We start from the raw sequence: 19253 nt of genomic DNA, 5'->3' as shown, positions 1-19253 counted from the left end.
TGTGGCGCATGGGTTTAGTTGCTCTGCGGCATGTGGGATCTTCCCAGACCAGGGCTCGAACCTGTGTCCCCTGCATTGGCAGGCGGATTCTTAACCACTGCGCCACCAGGGAAGTCCCCAGTATCTGTTAAAGAAATTGAATTTGCAACTTAAAACCTTCCCCCAAAGAAAACTCCAGGCCTAGATGGCTTCACTGGTAAATTCTGCAAATATTTAAAGGAGAAAAAATACCAATTATATACAAACTCAGAAAACTGAAGAGGAGAAAAACTTCCCAAGTCATTCTGAAGCCAGTATTACCCTGATACTAAAACCATACAAACGAATTTATAAGAAAATAGAACTACAGACCAATATTCCTTGTGAACGTAGATGCAAAATTTCCAAACAAGATTTTAGCAAATAAGATCAATATATAAAGAGACAAAATACATCATGACCAAGTGAGATTTATTCCAGGAAGGCAAGGTTGACTTAACATTTGAAAATCAATATAATTCATGTTATTAACAAAGTAAGAAAGAAAAAACATACGATCATCTTAATAGATACAGAAAACAATTTTGACAAAAATACAGCATCCATTCCAGGTTAAAAACTCTAAGCAAACAGGAAATTCCTCAACCTGATAAAGGGCATCTGTGAAAAACCTACAGCTAACATCATACTTAATGGTGAAACTTAATGCTTTCCCTCCAAGATGAGGAGCAAGACAGGGATACCTCCTCTCACCACTTCTATTCAACATTGTACTAAAGGTTTTAGCCAGTGCAACAAGGCAAGAAAAAAACAGTCATCCATATTGGAAAGGAAGAAGTAAAACTCTTTATTCAAGACAACATGACAGCAAAAGCACGATCCATAAAGAAATATTGATCAACCAGACTTAATGAAAATGAAAATTTCTGCTATATGAAAGACACTGTTAGGAGAATGAAAGTCACAGAGTGGGAGAAAAATATTTGCAAAGCATATAACTGATAAAGGAGTTGTATGCGGACTATGTAAAGAACTCATACAACTCAACAATAAGAAAACAACCCAATTTTTAAAGTAAGCAAGAGATGTGAACAGACACTTCACCAGAGGAGGAATCTGAATGACAAATAAGCACAAAAAAAGATGCTCAGCATTGTTAGTCATCAAGAAGATGCAAATTAAAACCACAGTGAGAAACCACTACACCCTTACCAGAATGGCTTAACAGAAAAAAAAAAAGAAAGAAAAGATTGACAGTACCAAGTATTAGTAAGGATGTGGAACAACTGAAACTTTTGTATACTGCTGGTAGAAATGTAAAATGAGACAACCACTTGGGAGAAATGTTTGGCAGTTTCTTATAAAATTAAACAAACTTACCATATTATCTAGCAATTCCACTCCTAGGTATTTACCCAAGAAAAATTAAAACATATGTCCACAAAAGGACACTAGAATATTTATAGGAGATTTGTTCACAAAGTCAAGAGCTAGAAATAACCCAAATATCCACCAACAGATACATGGATAAAAAACTGTAGTATATTCATAGAATGGACTAATACTCTACAATAAAAAGGAAAAAACTGATAAATGCCACAAAAATGGATGAATCACACAGACATTATGCTGAGTCATAGATGTTAGACACAAAAGACTACTGTTATGGACTGAATTGTGTCCCCAGATTCATATGTTGAAGCCCTAACCAATACGACTTTATTTGGAGACAGGGCCTTTAAAGAGGTAATTAAGGTTAAATGAAGTCATAAGGGTGGTGGGACCCTAATCCAATAGGACTGGTGTCCTTATAAAAAGAGGAAGGGACACCAGGGATGTGCCCACACAGAGAAAGGCCATGTAGGGACACAGAGAGAAGGAGGTCATCTGTCAAAGAGAGAGAGGGTTTAGGAGAAACCAAACCTGTCAACACTTTGATCTTGGTCTTCCAGCCTCTAGAACTGTGAGAAAATAAATTTCTGTTGTTTTATCCTCCCAGTCTGCAGTATTTTACTAGCTGACTAATATAACTGTATACTGTATAACTCCATTTATATGAAGTTTCAGAACAGGTAAAACTATAGTGACAGAAAGCAGATCCATGGCTGCCTGGGGACTGGGATAAGGAGATGGGTATTGACTGCAGATGGGCACAAGGAAACTTCTGGGTATGAGGGAGGTATTCTATTTAACTGTGGTGGTGGTGGTGGTTCCCTGGTATATATATTTGTCAAAACTCATCAAAATGTATGCTTAAAATTGGTGAATTTTATTCATGGAAATGATACCTCAATAAAGTTGATTTTAAAAAGAAACAAAATATTATGTAAAAAGTATAGACAAGAATTCTGGATTGCAGTGTAAGAGTCATGAAGTCTACCAATGCTTCATGTCTTTCATTTTGTAAGTTTGGATTTTTAGAGAGGTGTGTCCCCAGCAAAGGAAGCTGTGGGTAGTTTCAGCCCTACATGCAAAGAGGGATGCAGATGGAGCTTTCCATGTTAAAGGCCCGTAGAGTTATAACCATGTATTTCCTTTAATTTGTTCATGAAAAATAGCCGACATTAAACATCAACCAACCAACTATTACACTCAAAAAAACTCTTAATATAAAAATTTGTATTTTTTTTTAACTGAGTCCCCATTTCTATAATCAACTGATGGTGAAGTTTTATTTAGCCTGGGGGCCTAGCCCTTCCTGGTGTCTAGTTCTCCAACTTGGACTGTGCAAGGCATCAAATCCCCCCTGAGGTGCTTGCCTCACAGAGATTGAAGATCCTCGCTATGGGCGTTAGAGGGTGCCTGCCCTAATTAGAGGGACAACTATTAACCTTTCTAACACAGCAACTCTTGCTTCTTTTCTCACCATAGAGTAGAAAAGAGAGAAGATTTGGATTAGGTGATTTAAAAAGTGTTTGCTAGCTATATTATCCTCTGAGCCTATATTAGGTCTATGCTTCTCTCACTCACTCATTCAACTATAATGAGTTCTCTCTCCGTGCTTAATTCTATAGGAAGGGCTCAGGACACAGCAGTGAAGAAGGCAGACATGGCTTGTGCCTTCATACTGCTTGTATTCCAGTGGGAGTTGGGAGCTGCAGGCATCCCAGGTCGAACCGGCTTAAATGATAAGTAATGTATTGGCTTGATGCTTGGGAATCTTAGGCAGGAGTTTCAGGGGTTCCCCGAGACTCTCTGTGTAGTGAAGCTGGTATTAAGATGGCCGTCAGGGACAGTTCCCAGCCTCCCACCCTGGGAAGACAAAGTCAAAATCCAGGAGAGAGACTCTCCCTTCCCTAAGGGTGTGTGATGAAACAGACTGATGAAGAACATTGCCGGAAGCCTCTAGCTGACCTCTCCTTGTGCCTTATTTGCCTGACTTGTGTCACGTGCTCTCTCTGAACTAATCACTGTAATGGAGATGGGATTTTTCCCCCCCCCCCCCCCCCCGTAGACCAATCAGGGTTCTCCATGGAACTGGGTGTGGTAGGAATGAGCTGGGCGTGTCTCAGGAACTAGAAATGAGAGGCTCTGCTTTATTCTAGTTGGGTTCTATTAACCCGAATATTCACGTGGTAAATTTCAACATTGGTTCAAGGCAGCTGATAACCCTTTGGCAACTTCTGGAAGCACTGACCTAAGATACTGGTTTCAGCTATAAAGTAATTAAAGGGAGTCACCTTATAGAAAACATATCAGAAATATTCAGAGGTTTCATTGCATGACTGTTGAGGGGCAGTTGGGAAAGACTGCTTGGGGGAGGCAACTCTAGAGCTGGCTCCGGAAGCACGCAACGTGGCTTTAAGTTCCTGTCTCTGAGACTTACTAGCTGGGTAAGTCCCTTAAGCTCTTGGAGCCTCAGTTTCCTTTCCTGTAGAACGGGCACTATAATACCTTCTTTGTAGGATTTGTGAGAGGACTAAATGAGAATGTATGTGATGTCTTTTAGTACAGTGCCTGGCACATAGTGAGTGCTCAGTATTATTATTTACGTGTGCAGAGCCAGTCTAATTGACCACATTAGGAGGTACACCTGGATTGTTTCTGACCCACACCTTCATCTTCTCAGAATCTGATTTTAGGTCACAGCTGATCAAGAATAGGGGTACCACTTACAGGTATTTGTCAAGGTTCTGTCCTCCATCTGCATTGCTTTCCTTGTTTGCTACAACACCTCCACTTTTCAGGAGGTGATAAGAAAGACTGGTCAAGAGCTCTGAGGTCAGATTCCCTGGGTTCCATCCCTGTCTTACTACATATTCACTGTGTGACCCTGGGCAGGATACTTAAGTTCTCCTCATCTGTAAAGTGGGTGTAAAAGCAACATCTTTGTCATGGGGTGGTTGTGAGAATGATAGTTGCACATCTGTGTGAAGGGCTCCCCGAGGGTCTGGCACATCGTAAGCACTTGATATGTGTTGTCTGGTATTATTACTATTTCATCTATCAACCATGACTCCTGACACCATTCTTGTTATCAGTTAGTCTCAATCTCTCTCCTTAAAAATTCCAGCTGCTTCTTTCCACCTGCCTGCTGAATATTTTCTCGCAAAGATCCAACCAAAACTTCATTCTCAACCTGTCCTAAAAGAAATCTAAAATATACCCATCCACTCTCTCCTTCCCCCAAATTTCCTCCTCCGCCTCTCTGCAGCCATTCTTTCCATTAATATCAGCACCTCTGGGAAACAAAAAGCTTTATCTCCTGTTTCAAGAATTCCAGATATCAGAAAGCCTTGCTGCTCTTCCACTTCCCACAAATTCTCATAGTTGGGGAGCACTTCCACCCAGCTTAAGAGAAATGAGGCCAGAGCTGTGAAGTGACTTGCGCAGGGTCACCAGCACGTGGGCAGCAGAAGGAATTCAGGCCTCCTGTTTTTGAGGGGATTCCCCTTCCACCGCCCCATGGCTCTCTGTTCTCTGTGCCGCGGAATGACTTTGCCCCAGTTGTCCTAAGGGCCCCTGGCAGGCTCACAGTCCCAGGCTTGGTGAGGCAAGGATCTATGCAGTTCTTGAAACAATTAAAAATCAGATTTCAAAAGCCAAGTCTCCTGTTATCCTGAGTTGTGCACTGGGGAAGGGGGGTGGGCAGAGGTGAGGAGACTAGCTCCTTTGAGACTTTCCAAGCATTGTGAGCAAAGTAAAACCCAAACTGAGGGATGTGAGTCATTCTGAGCGTGCATCTGTTAGCCACAAATGGGTACAAGAGATGGAGGTTCTGCAGGGGTTATGAGTGGTTTAGCCAGTGTTTTTCAATCTGAGAAATTCCATAGCATAGAATTTGAGGGTGCCCGAGGGAGCCCTCCATGGCTCTTCTTGCATTCCCACCTTTCTGAGCCCTGACAGGTCTCAGGTACTCACTCTGTAGCTGATGGGCACTGAACGTGGGCCGCATGTGGGCTCCATGCAGGCTTCAGACACCAAAACAGCCGTCCAGCTCATCATGTTCCTACTTCCTCAGACTACTGAAGTCAGAAAATTCTTGCCATTCCTGAGCTTGTAACAGAGACTCAGACCCAGTGACCTCCTTTTGTTCCCGCAGGGGGCTGCAGCCCCTCTGCAAGTTTAAACCGTTCAAATGAGCTCCGGCTTCATCTCGTAGACACAGTTGGAGGAACGGGGAGGGGGGAGGCAGCGCTGGGAAGAGTCCCCAAGGTGAAAAGAGAATGCCCACGGTTTCCCCATTCTCCCCCCATGCCATGGGAAGAAAAAAAGCCCCAAAGTAAAACTGGAGTTTAAAACTTTTCTCTGTTCATAGAGACAGAAAATAGAATAGAGGTTACCATGAGCTGAGGAAGGGGGTGTTGGAGGAGAGGAGGACGAGTTATTGTTTAATGGGTATAGAGTTTTTGTTGGGGATGATGAAAGGTTTTGGGTATAGATAATGGTGAAGGTTACACAACATTGTGGATTTAATTTATTTGACGCCACTGAATTGTACCCTTAACAAATGGTTAAAATGATAAATATTATGCTATGTATTCTACCACAATAAAAAAAAAAAGACAATAACTTAAAAAAAAAACCCTGTTCTCTGCATTTCTTTTGAAACTGACTTCAAATAGACTGGCCCTCAAATCTGCAGCTGAATTCTTTGTCAGGAGATCATTATACTTTGCTTTAGGCTGGTGGTTCTAAAGAATTATGGATGACGGGAATGATTGAAACTGATTTATTTCTCAAGTGTTTGAGATTCCTTCATCCTGGTCCAATAATGTCTATTCAGGAAAAGCTTGTCTTTACCAAAGTCAGAAAAATAAAAGAAAATGCACAGGCCACCATCTAAAGTGGGCCTGGTTTAAGAAAATCTCTTATGTGAAATCTCAGATTTGGAGAACAAATTGGTAGCTGATGATTTGCCTTACAAAAGACTGATTCACTTAACAAAAGAGTTTTACTCAAAGGTTCCTTTAAGAAGAGAGCCCCCTGGTGCATTTAATGATATTATTAGATTAAAAAAAAAAAAATCCCAACCGCTCAAGGACATTGCACTGTAAATACGTGAATGCATTGTATTGTGTTGTAAGAGTGGGAATAAAGAAGTAAGGGCTCTTTGACAAATGGACCATTTTGGCCCAGAGTAACACAAGGAGGAAGCAAGATGAGTGTTCTTGGCCTAAAATCCTGGCGGCTTTCTGGGAAGGCTTTGGGAGTTTGTGATTTATTTCAGACAGCTAAGCCCGAGGCCTGCGATGTGTCCATTTTGAGAACTTAGGGTCCAAGTTCTAACTCTGCTCACGCTGACCCCTGTCACCTGCCCTGATCACAAAGGCCCTCAGTCGTGAGCTCAACTCTGTCCTGCGATGGCAGAAAAATATATCTGTTGCCAGAAAGTGGATTCTCTCCGGTGATGAAGAATGATCCTTATTTATGTCTGCATAGGTACATTCTGGGGCCCATAAAGGTTTAATTGTCCCTCTAACTAGTTTTTTAAAAAAACCCACAAAGAGGCTGCCAGCTTTCCCCAGAGTTTAAAACCAACTGAATGCGGTTCTGTGGAAACTGCTTTAAGTGTGTAACTCGCGCTGTGTCCTGGGGCACAAGGCACGATTGTTTGGGGGAGTCGAAAGATGCAGCTCTTAGGAGGACTTTGAAAGTCAGTTTTTGTGGCTTTGGGCTGCTGCTGACCCTGGCTTGCTCTACAGAGAGAGAGAGAGAGAGAGAGGGCCTCCCTCTCCCTCAGCAGAAGCCTGCCTCTGCAAGTTACTCCCAGGGTGCCACTGCCCCCTGCTGCCACCTCCCAGTTCAGGGGGAACCCCTGTCACAGGACCCTAAACATCCTCCCTTTTATCTCTGACGTTGCCTGTGCTGGTTTAAAAGACTTACAGGAAGCTAAGGAGAGAGGAGACACAGAAAGAGAGGAAACATGTCTGTGAGACAAAAAGAGAAAGACGGACACTGGTAACCAACACGGGGCCCAGAGAGATCCCTCAGCACCGCTGCCTCTCCTGTTTGTGCCTGTGTGTTCATTTGACAGTTATTGGCAGGGCACCTACTATGTGAATGAAGCACACACAGCTCCTGCTCTCAGAGAGCTTACAGTCTCCCGATGGAGTTAGTCATCATGCACAAATGTGTAAGGACAAACTGCCGTGACTGCTATGAAGAAAAAGGAATGGGTGCTGAGTGAAGCTAACCAAGGGCCATGGAAGGTTCTGTGAGGGAGTTAGGCCTTGTAAGTTAGACCTGAAGAATGAGAGGGAGTCAGTGAGGTAAACGGAGGTTAGAGGAAGGGACAGTATGTGCGAAGACCCCGACGCAGGAAGGAGCAGGACTGGAGAAGCAGGCTGTCGGCGCTGCTGCCAGCATCTTCTTTGTCTTCTCTTGAAGCCCCCTTCCCTGAAAAGATCTGTGATGGTTTCCCATCCATCACACTTCCCTGTGAGCTTTGAAGGGCCTCGTCCGGACTGCCCCCAGATTACCTTGACCCTTCTCACCCTCCTCCTGGGCTCTGCGAAGAAAACACATTTGTCAAAAGACTAAAGCAAATAGTTTTGACGTGTGGTTCTGTACCATAAGGGAGGTTATAATGAAGTCGATCCCAGTTTACACGACTCCAAATGGTTCCATTTAAATGTCCCACCCTGTATTTATGTGTCCCTACCACTTTAGTTGACTGTTTATCTTCCAGTATACTCTACTCTACGTGCAGTCCAGGCCTCTATTTAACATCATCTCTTACTATTTCCATTCCATGGTCTATCATTTACATTTTTCTTTAGGAAATGTAAATATTTATTTACAGTATTAGCTTTTACTCTTGCTTAGCTCTATATATTATGGAATAAACAGACTGTGATATGGGTGCTAGTCCTGAATTTTCTGTAAACTGGTGGTGACCTTAGCCAAGTCATTTAACCTCACTGAGCCTAATGCTTCTGTGTAAAATGAGGCATTTTTTGTTTTTGTTATTTTGTTTTAGCTAGCGGATCCATATTCAGGATTCCTCTTAATCCTTGTGCTTCTCTACTTCTTACAGATAGCCACCTAGGAGTGCTTCTCTGACATCCTTCTCTATATCCACCCCTCTTTCAGAATGTCTTTGCGGTAGGATCAACTTTCTGTATAATTTGCTCTTGTGGGGTAGTGTACAGGATAGTATTTAACAAATGAGGATAGATCATACTATTGTGCTTGGGTTAAAGCACACATATGTGGGGAAATGGTGGAGAAGTAGGAAAATTCTAGCTGCTGGCCTGAAATTCCCTTAGACTGCTTCTCAACCTGGAGTACATGCATCCATAGGGGTACAGAGGTGTGCCAGCAAGTACAGGAAGCCCTTCCTCCTCAGACAAGAATTCTACTCAAAGATTTGAGGAGAGAAAATAGACTTCAGTGTTAAAACAAACATATGACATCTTAGTTTAGAAGGGGAACCCTGGGGTGGACAGCTTTGGGCACACTGTGATGTGAGTGGAAACGTGGCCTTTACCTCTGCCCTTGGGTTGTTTGAGAAATACTTGCCTTATGGGTCTTTTGAAATATGTGCACTTAAATAGGGTAAAGGTGTTGAGTTACTCAGGAGGGCCACTCCTGCCAAAGAATGGACATATGTGGAAAATCCATTTTCACCCAGTAGGAGAGTTTAAAGAGGGGTCTTGGGGTTGAGGGGGAGCCAGCCTGAACAAGAGACCCATTTCTAAAGACCAAATCGGTTACACAGTCTTGCTTAGGATTCTGGCTCATGGCTGGGTTTGAACTGATCCAAACATCTGGAAGGTCTCTCACCCTTTCTCTGACCTCCAGTAGCAATTCTTATTTGTACTCCATTCTGGGACTTACCATACCATTATATGTTAGTTATATTTTCTTTTTTATACAGCTTCTCAGCCAGAGTTAGGGAGGTGGTGTGAATTAATAAAAAGTATATGATCAAGCGTCAAGACCTTGCTTGCCGTGTGACTTTTGGAAACTCCCTGAAATCTCTCTGATCCCCAGCTTGCTCATCTATTAAATGGTCCAATATAACACCTGCCTTGCCTACTGAACAGGTAGGATTGCATGCAGAGCATACAGATTTGCAATGTAAAAGCATTTTGTAGATCATTAAACAAAAATCAGTTATTATTAACTAAGACCCCAAAGGGAAGGAGAGTTTATCTCTCACATCATCTTTCTATTCTCCTCAACCTCTAACTTTTGCCTAGTTGGTTCTGAAAACTATTAAAGATAAGATCATGAAATGCTGTCCCCACGCTGACCCTGAGAAAACTCCAATTCTGTCTCTCCTACCCCCATCCTTTCCTCCTCTTCTGGCCTGTCTCCTCCCCTCTTCCACATGCTCCCACATTGCTATTTCTTCCTACTGCCCCTTCCAGAGAATTTGGGTAAGAAGAGGACACTTAAAGGGGCTGTGTAATGTATATGAATGAACTACTCTCACAATTTCAGGCATCAGCAGGGCAAGTTTTATGGCAATGCCATTTTTTGTGGGAAAACAAACTGGTGTCATTCTGGAGACTTTCTCCCAGAAATAAAAATGCCCAAACAGAATTATGGAAAAAAATTTTTTTTTAATAGAGAAATCAACAACCCAATCTGAATATATCCCTGTAATAATGAAGAATCATATTTTCATTTAACTCTTTGCTGCAGTCAGATAACTTCCTCCCACTTCTGGCTTTGGGGTGTAGGCCAGCCTGCTTCACAGTTGACGTCCCTGAGGGAAACACCAGGAAAGGGTGATGAGGAGGAAGGGGCAAGTTTAGTATGTATTGATTTGAGATACTCTCTGGCTAAACAGTAACTTTGCTAGGCTAGTCCCCTCCTATCTGCCTGGGCCTCAGAGTGAAGTGGATTTTCTTAAGCAGAAATGTTCTTGGATCTCTTCATAATTTTCCCCTTCAAAATATAGGAGTTGTGCAAGAAAGATCCACATTCCACACTAACAAGGCAAGGGTTATAATGAGAACTTGGTTTCTTACAGGCAATACTTTCGTCTTTTGTTTTATTTATTTATTTTTAAAGTAAGCTTTTGTGGTAAGAAATCAAGTCAAAGTAATAAAGAAGGATGGGAGAATCGTGGAACGGAAACTTCCTTTTCATTTTTTTCCCCCAAAGTTCAGGGATTGGAGGGGAGGGGTCACTCCAGGTCCTCACATCACTCCAGGGGCAACAGAGCAGACCAGGAACCAAGAAAGGCTGGTGACCTGGGGCCTGGAGCGGCGGAATCAGCCCCCAAGCCACAGATGAGCCCATGGCCAGGAATTCAGTGGGAGGAGCCTACACTGCCTCCCAGTTCCCCGCGAGTGCTCCGACCAGCACCTGGCACGGGTTCTCGGCTTCCACACCTGGAGAATGGGAGAAGGGCCCTCCTCTCACAATGGGCCCAGGATGTGCTAAGGAAACAACCCGCCTGGGTGTGGTTCTCTCTCAAGTTTTATGAACAGGCTGAAGAGAAACAAAACATCGTGCTCCTTCTCTTCCTAAGTAGTTTCAGGTGATCTTTTTCGTGGGGAGCGGGAGATGTCAGGCAGGGAAGGGCCCCGGGGACCAGTTAACCAAAGGCCTGTGGAGGCTTCGAGCCCTCGAGGACCGAGGCACTAGCCGGCAGCTTCCACCCGAGGAGGTGGCGGCGGCCGGCACGTGCCCCGTCCCGTTGCCCCGGAGACGGGCGGCGGTTTATGTTCAAATCCCGGACTCTCCCACCGTGGCGCGGCGGCGGGGGTGCGCGCGGGTCGGCCCCGCACGGCCGCTGTCCCTCGCTGCCCAGCCGCGGTGGTACGGCCCCAGCCTAGAGGTGCGCCGCAGTCCGCCCGACTCCGCAGTGCCGGCGGGTTGCTGTGGAGGAGGCGAGGGACCTGGAGTTTGAGCGCCGTGGGCTCCCCCTGCTGCTGGAGCCCGGGTGGGCCTGGGGCGGGCGTTTCAGGCGAGCAGGCCGCCCCTCTGGCCTTAGTTTCCTGGTTGCGGAGCCAGCACTCACTACTCTGTGATTCCTCAGCCCCGTTCCTCCAGGCTCCTCTGCCCCTGTCGGTCCCCGAGAGACCCTGAAGCTGTCCACCCTCCTCTTAGTTTGTCCAGGTCGGGCGCGATTGGCCGGGCCCCAGACCCCTTAGGTAATTGGAGAGCCCCCTTCCTCGCCGCCCACAGCGCCCCATTTCTCCCCACCCAGATTCCATCAGCAAAATGACGGACGTGGAGGAAAACGTGCACCTGAAGGACCCTGGCGATGCAGAGAGTGGGGCCTGTAAGCCCGAAACCTCAGGACCGACCCGGGAAGACATGAGCAGCCCCAAGGACCACCCTTCCCGTAGGTCCAGCCCCGCCGGCCCCAGCCCTCAGGGTGCTTAGTGTGGGTCAGGTGGGAAGGAGACCGCAGCGCCGCACTTCTCTACCCACCTTTTTCCTGATCCCCCCCACCCCCCCACCCCAATCTCTACTTTCAGGCCCCAGGCCCCTTGTTGACCAGAAGATCTTCAGCGTTTTTGGTCCTGGAGAAAGAAGTGACCCAAGAGCGATTTCTTGAATCTGACAAGATGTGAGGCTGAGTCAGTTCAGAGCCAGCTTTGTATTCTTTTATTTTGAATTTGTAGGTGGAAAATGGCAGACACCGTGGGTAGATTTTAAAGAACGGAAATGATCCCAGACGGGCATTGTGTTCTCTTCGGTGCTTCGTTGACTGCATTTAGTAATGATGCTCTGGCCTCATACTCTTTAGCTCATACTATAGGAGATGTTCTTTTATGTTCCTATTGGGGCACAAAGTCTCTTCCACACTTTATGTCTGATCTCACTGGGACTCATCCAGCATTTCTCTTATCATAATCACCAGGTAATTTCAGCAGTCAACCATCTGAAGGCCTGTCCACGTGCAACAACCTGAGTTAAATTCTTTAAATTCAATCGCTTGTCTTTCTCTTGTAGCCACACGGGGTCGCTGCTGGTTAAGGAAAAGCAGCAAATTGGGTGCTTTGGAATCCTGATTTGGGCAATACAACTCAATAACCTGAATAACCAAACTCCTCTTTTTTAATAATTTCGAAATTTTATATATTAGGTTGACTTGGTTAAGTTACCAAATTATCTTGAAAATGTCTTTGTCCTTGGGATCTGGATTTTAAAAATCTATTTTAGTTACTTTTTACCTCTAATTTCTCTTTGAACCTCCCTGTTCCTGAATTTTACAGCTGTAGGAGTTGCATAGTGCTATGGTACTTTTGAGCGACAGAACAATCTTGTCAGAGCAGGCTATGAGCTTTGGTTTGTTGTAGTTGGGAAGTGTTTCTGTGTATAATATTTTCCTCAGTCCTTCAATAAGCTGCTACAAGCAGCTCAATCTCCCTTTGAAGATTTTCTCTTAGTTCTGATTTTGCATTACTGAATTAGCAGTAAGTCTGTTTGCATATTTGACTGTGTTTTGCCATTTTGGCCAAAACTGAAGACTTCAGAGAGACTGCAAAAATAAAGGGAACTTCCTGTCCAACTAAGGTTCAGTTCACCGTTACATTTACCTAAACAGAAACTCTGCTGGTGGCTTTTTGGTAAATTTTACAATCACCTTTTACCCTTAACTTTTTACTTTGATATATTTCAAATCTGTTGAAAAGTAAAAAAACAACGAATGCCCACATTAACATTTGCCACACTGTTTTTTTCTCTTATTATATTTTACATATGTATTTTTTCTTTCTTGAAGTTATAGAGTCATGACTTTACCTCTAAATATTTCATGTATCTTCTAAGAACAAAAGCATTCTCCTATGAAACCTCTTTTGTGCAATTTTTCCTTTTTACATTTTTAAACCTTTTTGCTTATGGAAAACTTAAACATATACAAAAGTAGAGAGATTGGAATAATGAACCCCCATTTACTCATCACCCAACTTCAACAATTATCAACTCATGGCCAATCTTAGTTCATTTATATCCCCTCCACATCTTGGAGCCGAATACTTTTTTGTGAACAAATTATGAAGCTTCATTGAAAGAGAGTGAGAAAATATGATTTATTGTGTGCAGCTCTTTTATACCAAGTAATAATAACTACCATGTATGCCAATTATGTAAGAATGCTATCAGGTAGGTCTGTACTAAGAACTTAGAATAGTGGTTCCCAAATGCTAGAGCTGGTTTGTGACAAAATTCTTAGCATACTGTGTGAAATGAAATAAAGATATTGTAATGAGTTTTTCCTAAAGCTAAATTGATTCAATTTTAAGGACTAGTCTTTTTTCTGACTGTATTCCCTTTCCGCTTTTTGGGGGTTTAAACTATCCTTTTTCTTTATGAAATGGTTTTGGTGGTGGTAGAGTGGATTTTTTTTTTTTTTTTTGGTTGCACCAGGTCTTAGTTGCGGCTTGCGGGCTCCTTAGTTGCACCTCACCGACTCCTTAGTTGTGGCATGCAAACTTTTAGTTGTGACATACATGTGGGATCTAGTTCCCTGACCAGGGATCGGACCTGGGCCCCCTGTATTGGGAGCGTGGAGTCTTAACCACTGCTCCACCAGGGAAGTACCTAGAGTGGATTTTTTATTTGCTTATTTCGTACTATCCATACTTGACAAAACAAAAAGTTGGCAAGCTGTCGTCAGTTGCTCAAAATCTTTTTGGAAATTTACTTGTCTGTGAAATCCTAAATTCTGGAAACTACTTTAGAAGACCAAGTGAGATTGACGCCATTCAGTACCCTCTGTGTGGAGAATTTAACTTCCATCAGAGGCAGGAAGAGGAGAGTGGAATCGTAATATCCTTAGATAAACATTATTTTTGCAAATCACAAATTATTTCTTTGCCACTTCATTATTTTACTTCTTAAGAGAAAGGTTTTTAATCAGTTTCACTTTCTGTTTTTTTATAAGATAGCTTCTTTATCCTCCCTTACCCCCATGCTGGGCTACTGAGAGGCTCTGTCGCGGGACCTAGAGTTCAGAAAACAAAACTGACTGGAATGGTCGAATGAGTGTGTGTAAGGTCACTGTGATGAATCTCAATTTGGAGCCTACTCAGTGGAGTGAATCTCTGAATAAAATAGAAATTCAGACTTCTTTGAGTTCACTGGTGTCCCCCATAAGTTCTTTTTTTTCAGTTGAGGTATAAGTGACATAGAACATTAGTTTCAGGTGTACCTCATATGTTCTTTCTGTCACAGGTCTGATAGATACAGTTAATGATGTTTCCAAGCTGAGCAAGGAGATTGGGATGAATCATGATTTCCACATGGAAGAGAAGGTTTTGCCTCCAAGCAGGTACAGGCTCTTCTAATTTTCCCATTTTATTCATCCTGGTATAGGTATTTAGCACTAATGGCTTCTGACCAGACTCAAAGCATTTTTATTTAATAACACAATCAGTGCTTGAATCTAAGCCATTAGAGGTCTCAGCAACTGAAACAGAAGAGTAATAAATTATAATTATTAGTATCAGAGGGTCAAGAAGCAAATGTTATTTAACCAGTGAATAAACCCAAGCAATTATTGGGATGTTCACTTTGGGACCCCACTTAATAATAAAATAGTTAGGGTGGATTTCAGATCTTCTCTGACAGATGCGGAGGAATTAGCCTGTAGTAGCTATCTATTGCTGCATGACAAATTACCCCAAAACTCATCAGCTAAAACAGTGTTCATTATCTCCCAGTTTCTGTGGGTCAGGGATTACGGGTGTGGCTTCACTGTGTGCTCTACCAGTCTGTTGATGTTGGCCTGAGCTGCCCTCAGTTCCTTGCCACCTGGGCCTCTCCATAGGGCGGCTCACAAAACAGCAGCTGCCTTCCCTCACCCAGGGTGAGAAAGCGAGAGAGTAAGTGGGTGAGAGATGGTGCCCAAGACAGAAGCCACGGTCTTTTTGTTACCTAACCTCAGGAGTGACGTCCGTGGCCTCTGCTACATTTTGTTTGCTAGAAAGGAACCCACAAATCCAGGCCACACTCCAGGGTACAGGATTATACCAGGGTGTGAATACTAGGGATCTAGATCTTTGGGATCATTTTATTGGTATTGGTTGCCTACCACATGGCTCCTGTCTTATCAGTTACTCTCTTATGTGATCACAGATTTAAACAGGCACAGATAAAAAGATCAATTTTCTCATAGTGGTGTTTTCAACTGCCCCCTCAACTCCTCACCCACACCCCCATTCCCCACTTCATAAATCAGCTTAATTTGTGAATCAAGATCAGAACCCTCTTGTTAAGGAATGCTCCCCCACCCCCATCAAGCCTTATTTTTCATTCTTCTTAGTTATATTGACATTGCAATAAATAAGAACCATTCCGTAAGTATGACTTGCTGGTTTATTGGCAGTTAAGTGGGTAAATTCATTGTCAGATTTTACATTTTAAAACAGTTCTGATTTCCCACCAATAGACAGATATGTGATGGCAGCTTGTGATAAGTCAATTTCCTTAAATGTTTTTGTCATTTGTCAGCTTCAGGGACTCTGTTACTAAAGCGCTGTTCTCTGCCACAAGTTGCTGCCCTGGTCTTCCTGGTCTGATCTGCTCTTGCCAACAGATGTCCATGTCAAGCACAGCTTCTCTGGGAACAGGTTTTCACCAAAACCCAGATCTTCTAGCATCTCTCTCACTGCTTAGATGTTTCTGTTGCTGGCAGGAGAGGAGGAAAAAAGAGTAGAGGAAATGAGAGAGGGAGAAATGAAGCAGGGGAAATAGTACTATTCAGAGCTGGGTTTTCAAGTAAGGTAATACAAAATTTATATCAGGAAAAAGGTTGAAATCGAGTTTGAGGTCACTCCTTATTGGCGGTTGGCTTTACTTTGGGCTCATAGGATGAAGTTAATTACAATTGTATGTTCCTAAGGGAAATCCCATGTTTGGGCATTCATTCATCAGGCATTTGTTGAGTCCTTATTATGTGGCAGGAAAAATGTTGAGTTCTGGGGATAGAGGTAGCTACAGCTGTAAATAAATAAGGCACTGTCTTTGCTGTCAAGAAGCTTTTGTAAGAGAGACAGATGAATAACAGAAAGTGACTGATAAGTTCACTCAGAGCTGTGTGAATAGAGTTGAATGAAAGTTCTCAGCTGCCTAAAGATCAGAGAAGATTTGCCTATGGAGGAAGATTTAGCCTATGATGACTTGAGTCTTAGAGGTGGTCTGGGTGGGAAGGAATGCTCCTGGCAGAGGAATCATGTTGGAGGCACAATGGTGTGAACTGAACAAGTATCTTGATGTGATTGAGCACAGGGTATTATGAGGTAGGAGGAGATAAATTTGAAAGGGAGGTAGAGCAATATCAGGAAGGGTCATGTGAGCCATTTATACTGCTGGTGATGGGAAGCCCCAAAGGACTTTGAGCATGACCTCATGATCGGAATTGCATCTTAGAAAAATCATTGATTTTAGAATGAACTGGTGGGGAACAAATTAAAAAGGGACAAGACTGAAGACAGAGGGACCAGTTAATGGCCTAATGTAGTAGTCCAGGTAAGAGATGACGGTAGGAGGGGATGGATTCCAGAGACATTTAAAAAGCAAAATTTATGGAACTTGGAAGATGGATTGGACAAATAGGGTGAGGGGAAAAGCTTTAAGAACAATTACAGTACACAATAGACTATTAGACTATAGTTGGTTACCTCTGCTGATTGAGATTGGTGTGTTGGGAGAGGAATTTTGATTTCTGTTGTATTCATCTTTGTATTGCTTTTTTTGGTTTGTTTTACAAGGAGCATGCATTACTAAGGGGGGATGTTTAATGCCAGAAAACCGATCACTATTTGGCAATGACTAGGTACAGCCTCAGAATTTTCAAATGATACTTTTTCTTCTTATTAGTCTAACTGTATAGGTCAGAGAAATCATTTAAATAAAGGTCAGAGGAAAATTAATTCCTTTTAAAATATTAATAGACAATTTTTAGCATAGTTTAGTTTTACAGAAAAATGATGGAAAATAGAGTTCTCACATTCCCCCTTTTCTCCTGCACACAGTTTCCTCTATTATTTATATTTTATATTAATGTGGTATATTTGTTACAATTGATGATCCAGTATTAATACATTATTATTAACTCAAGTTTACACTGGTGTTCACTTTTCGTGTTGTATATTCTATGGGTTTTGAAAAATGTATAATGACACGTATTCACCATTTCTGTATCATACAGAGTAATTTCACTGCCCTAAAAATCCCCTGTGTTCGACCTATTCGTCCTTCCCTCCCTCCCTCTGAAACCCTTGGCAACCACTGATCTTTTTACAGTCTCCGTAGGGTTTTCTGAATTTCTTATAGTTGGAATCATATAGTAGGTAGCCTTTTCAGATTGGATTCTTTCAATTAGCAATATGCATTTAAGGTTCCTCCATGTCTTTTGGGGGCTGGATAGTGCATTTCTTTTTAGTGTTGACCTCTTGGTTGCTTCCAAGTTTTGGCAGTTATGAATAAAGCTGCTATAAATGTCCATGTGCAGATTTTTGTGTGGACATAAGCTTTCAACTCATTTGAGTAAATACCAGGGAGCACTATTGTTGGACTGTATGGAAAGGGTATGTTTAATTTTGTTAGAAACTGTGGAACCATCTTCCAGAGTGACGGTCTTACACTTTGCATTCCTACCAGCAATGAATGAGAGTTCCTGTTGCTCCCGTCCTTGTCAGCATTTGGTATTGTCAGTGTTTTGGATTTTGGCTATTCTAATAGGTGTGTAGTGGTATCTCATTGTTACTTTAATTTACAATTCCCTAATGAGATGTGAGGTTGAGCATCTTTCCATATGCTTATATGCCATCGGTATATATATCAATACTTTGGTGAGGTGTCAGTTCAGACCTTTCCCTGTTTTAAAATTGGGTTGTTTTATTGTTGAATTTTAAGAGTTCTTTGTATATTTTGGATACTAGTTCTTTATCAGATATGTGCTTTGCGAAGATTGGAGCTTGCCTTTTCATTCTCTTGTCTCTCACAGAGCAGTTCTTAATTTTAATGAAGCCCAACTTACAAATTTTTTCTTTCATGGATCTTTCTTTTGGTGTTGTATCTAAAAGGTCGTTGCCAAACCCAAGGTTACCTAGATTTCTCCTGTTATCTTCTAGAAGTTTTAGAGTTTTATGTTTTACATTTAGGTCTATGATCTATTTGTGGAAGGTGTAACATCTGTATCTAGATTCATTTTTTTGCATGTGGATGTCCAGTTGTTCCAGCACCATTTGTTGAAAAGACTATCCTTTCTAATTGAATTACCTTTGCTTCTGGTTTTTGTTTGTTTGTTTGTTTTGGTTTTTTAAAAGTTTTAAAAAATTATTTATTTATTTATTTATTTATGGCTGCATTGGGTCTTCATTGCTGTGCGTTGGCTTTCTCTAGTTGGCGATTGGGGGCTACTCTTTGTTGCGGTGCGTGGGCTCCTCACTGCGGTGGCTTCTCTTCTTGCGGAGCATGGGCTACAGGCGCGCGGGCTTCAGTAGTTGCAGTACGTGGGCTCAGTAGTTGTAGCTCACAGGCTTTAGAGTGCAGGCTCAGTAGTTGTGGCACACGGGCTTAGTTGCTCTGCGGCATGTGGGATCTTCCTGGACTAGGGTTCGAACCTATGTCTGCTGCTTTGGCAGGCGGATTCTTACCCACTGTGCCACCAGGGAAGTCCCTTTTTTTTTTTTTTTTTTTGAGGCGGGGAAAAAGACGGATATTTCTGGCTTCCATGACTGGCTACATGGTAGTGCCATTGAAATTGGGAATACAGGAGGAACAGGTTTGGAAGGGGAAGATAGTGAATTCAATTTTAGACCTGCTGATTTGGAAGTATCTATAGATATTCAGGTGTTATCAAAGAAGGAAAATCCTTTCCTAGATTTTAGGTCTATAAGAAAGTGAAAGATCAT

At 42.7% G+C, this 19253-nt stretch overlaps 1 protein-coding gene across 3 annotated transcripts in view; it reads left to right on the top strand.

The window, feature by feature from the left end:
• The first annotated feature begins 11595 nt into the window (after nt 1-11595).
• The window catches only part of TCP11 (t-complex 11), a 28297-nt gene continuing 20639 nt past the window's right edge, over nt 11596-19253 (top strand). Inside the window, exons 1-2 of one of the 3 annotated variants that reach the window (XM_068557909.1) lie at nt 11596-11728; nt 14569-14665. In XM_068557909.1, the coding sequence (XP_068414010.1) occupies nt 11605-11728; nt 14569-14665 (221 nt within the window). In that variant the 5' untranslated portion in view covers nt 11596-11604. Of the gene's footprint in view, nt 11733-14539; nt 14666-19253 lie in introns of those variants that run through there. The other 2 variants (XM_068557908.1, XM_068557910.1) reach the window with 2 other exon arrangements.

This window comes from Eschrichtius robustus, chromosome 12, assembly GCF_028021215.1.
Source record: "Eschrichtius robustus isolate mEscRob2 chromosome 12, mEscRob2.pri, whole genome shotgun sequence".
Lineage (NCBI taxonomy): Eukaryota > Metazoa > Chordata > Mammalia > Artiodactyla > Eschrichtiidae > Eschrichtius > Eschrichtius robustus.
The sequence above is the reverse complement of the archived record's forward strand: the minus strand, read 5'-3'. Positions and strand labels throughout refer to the sequence as shown.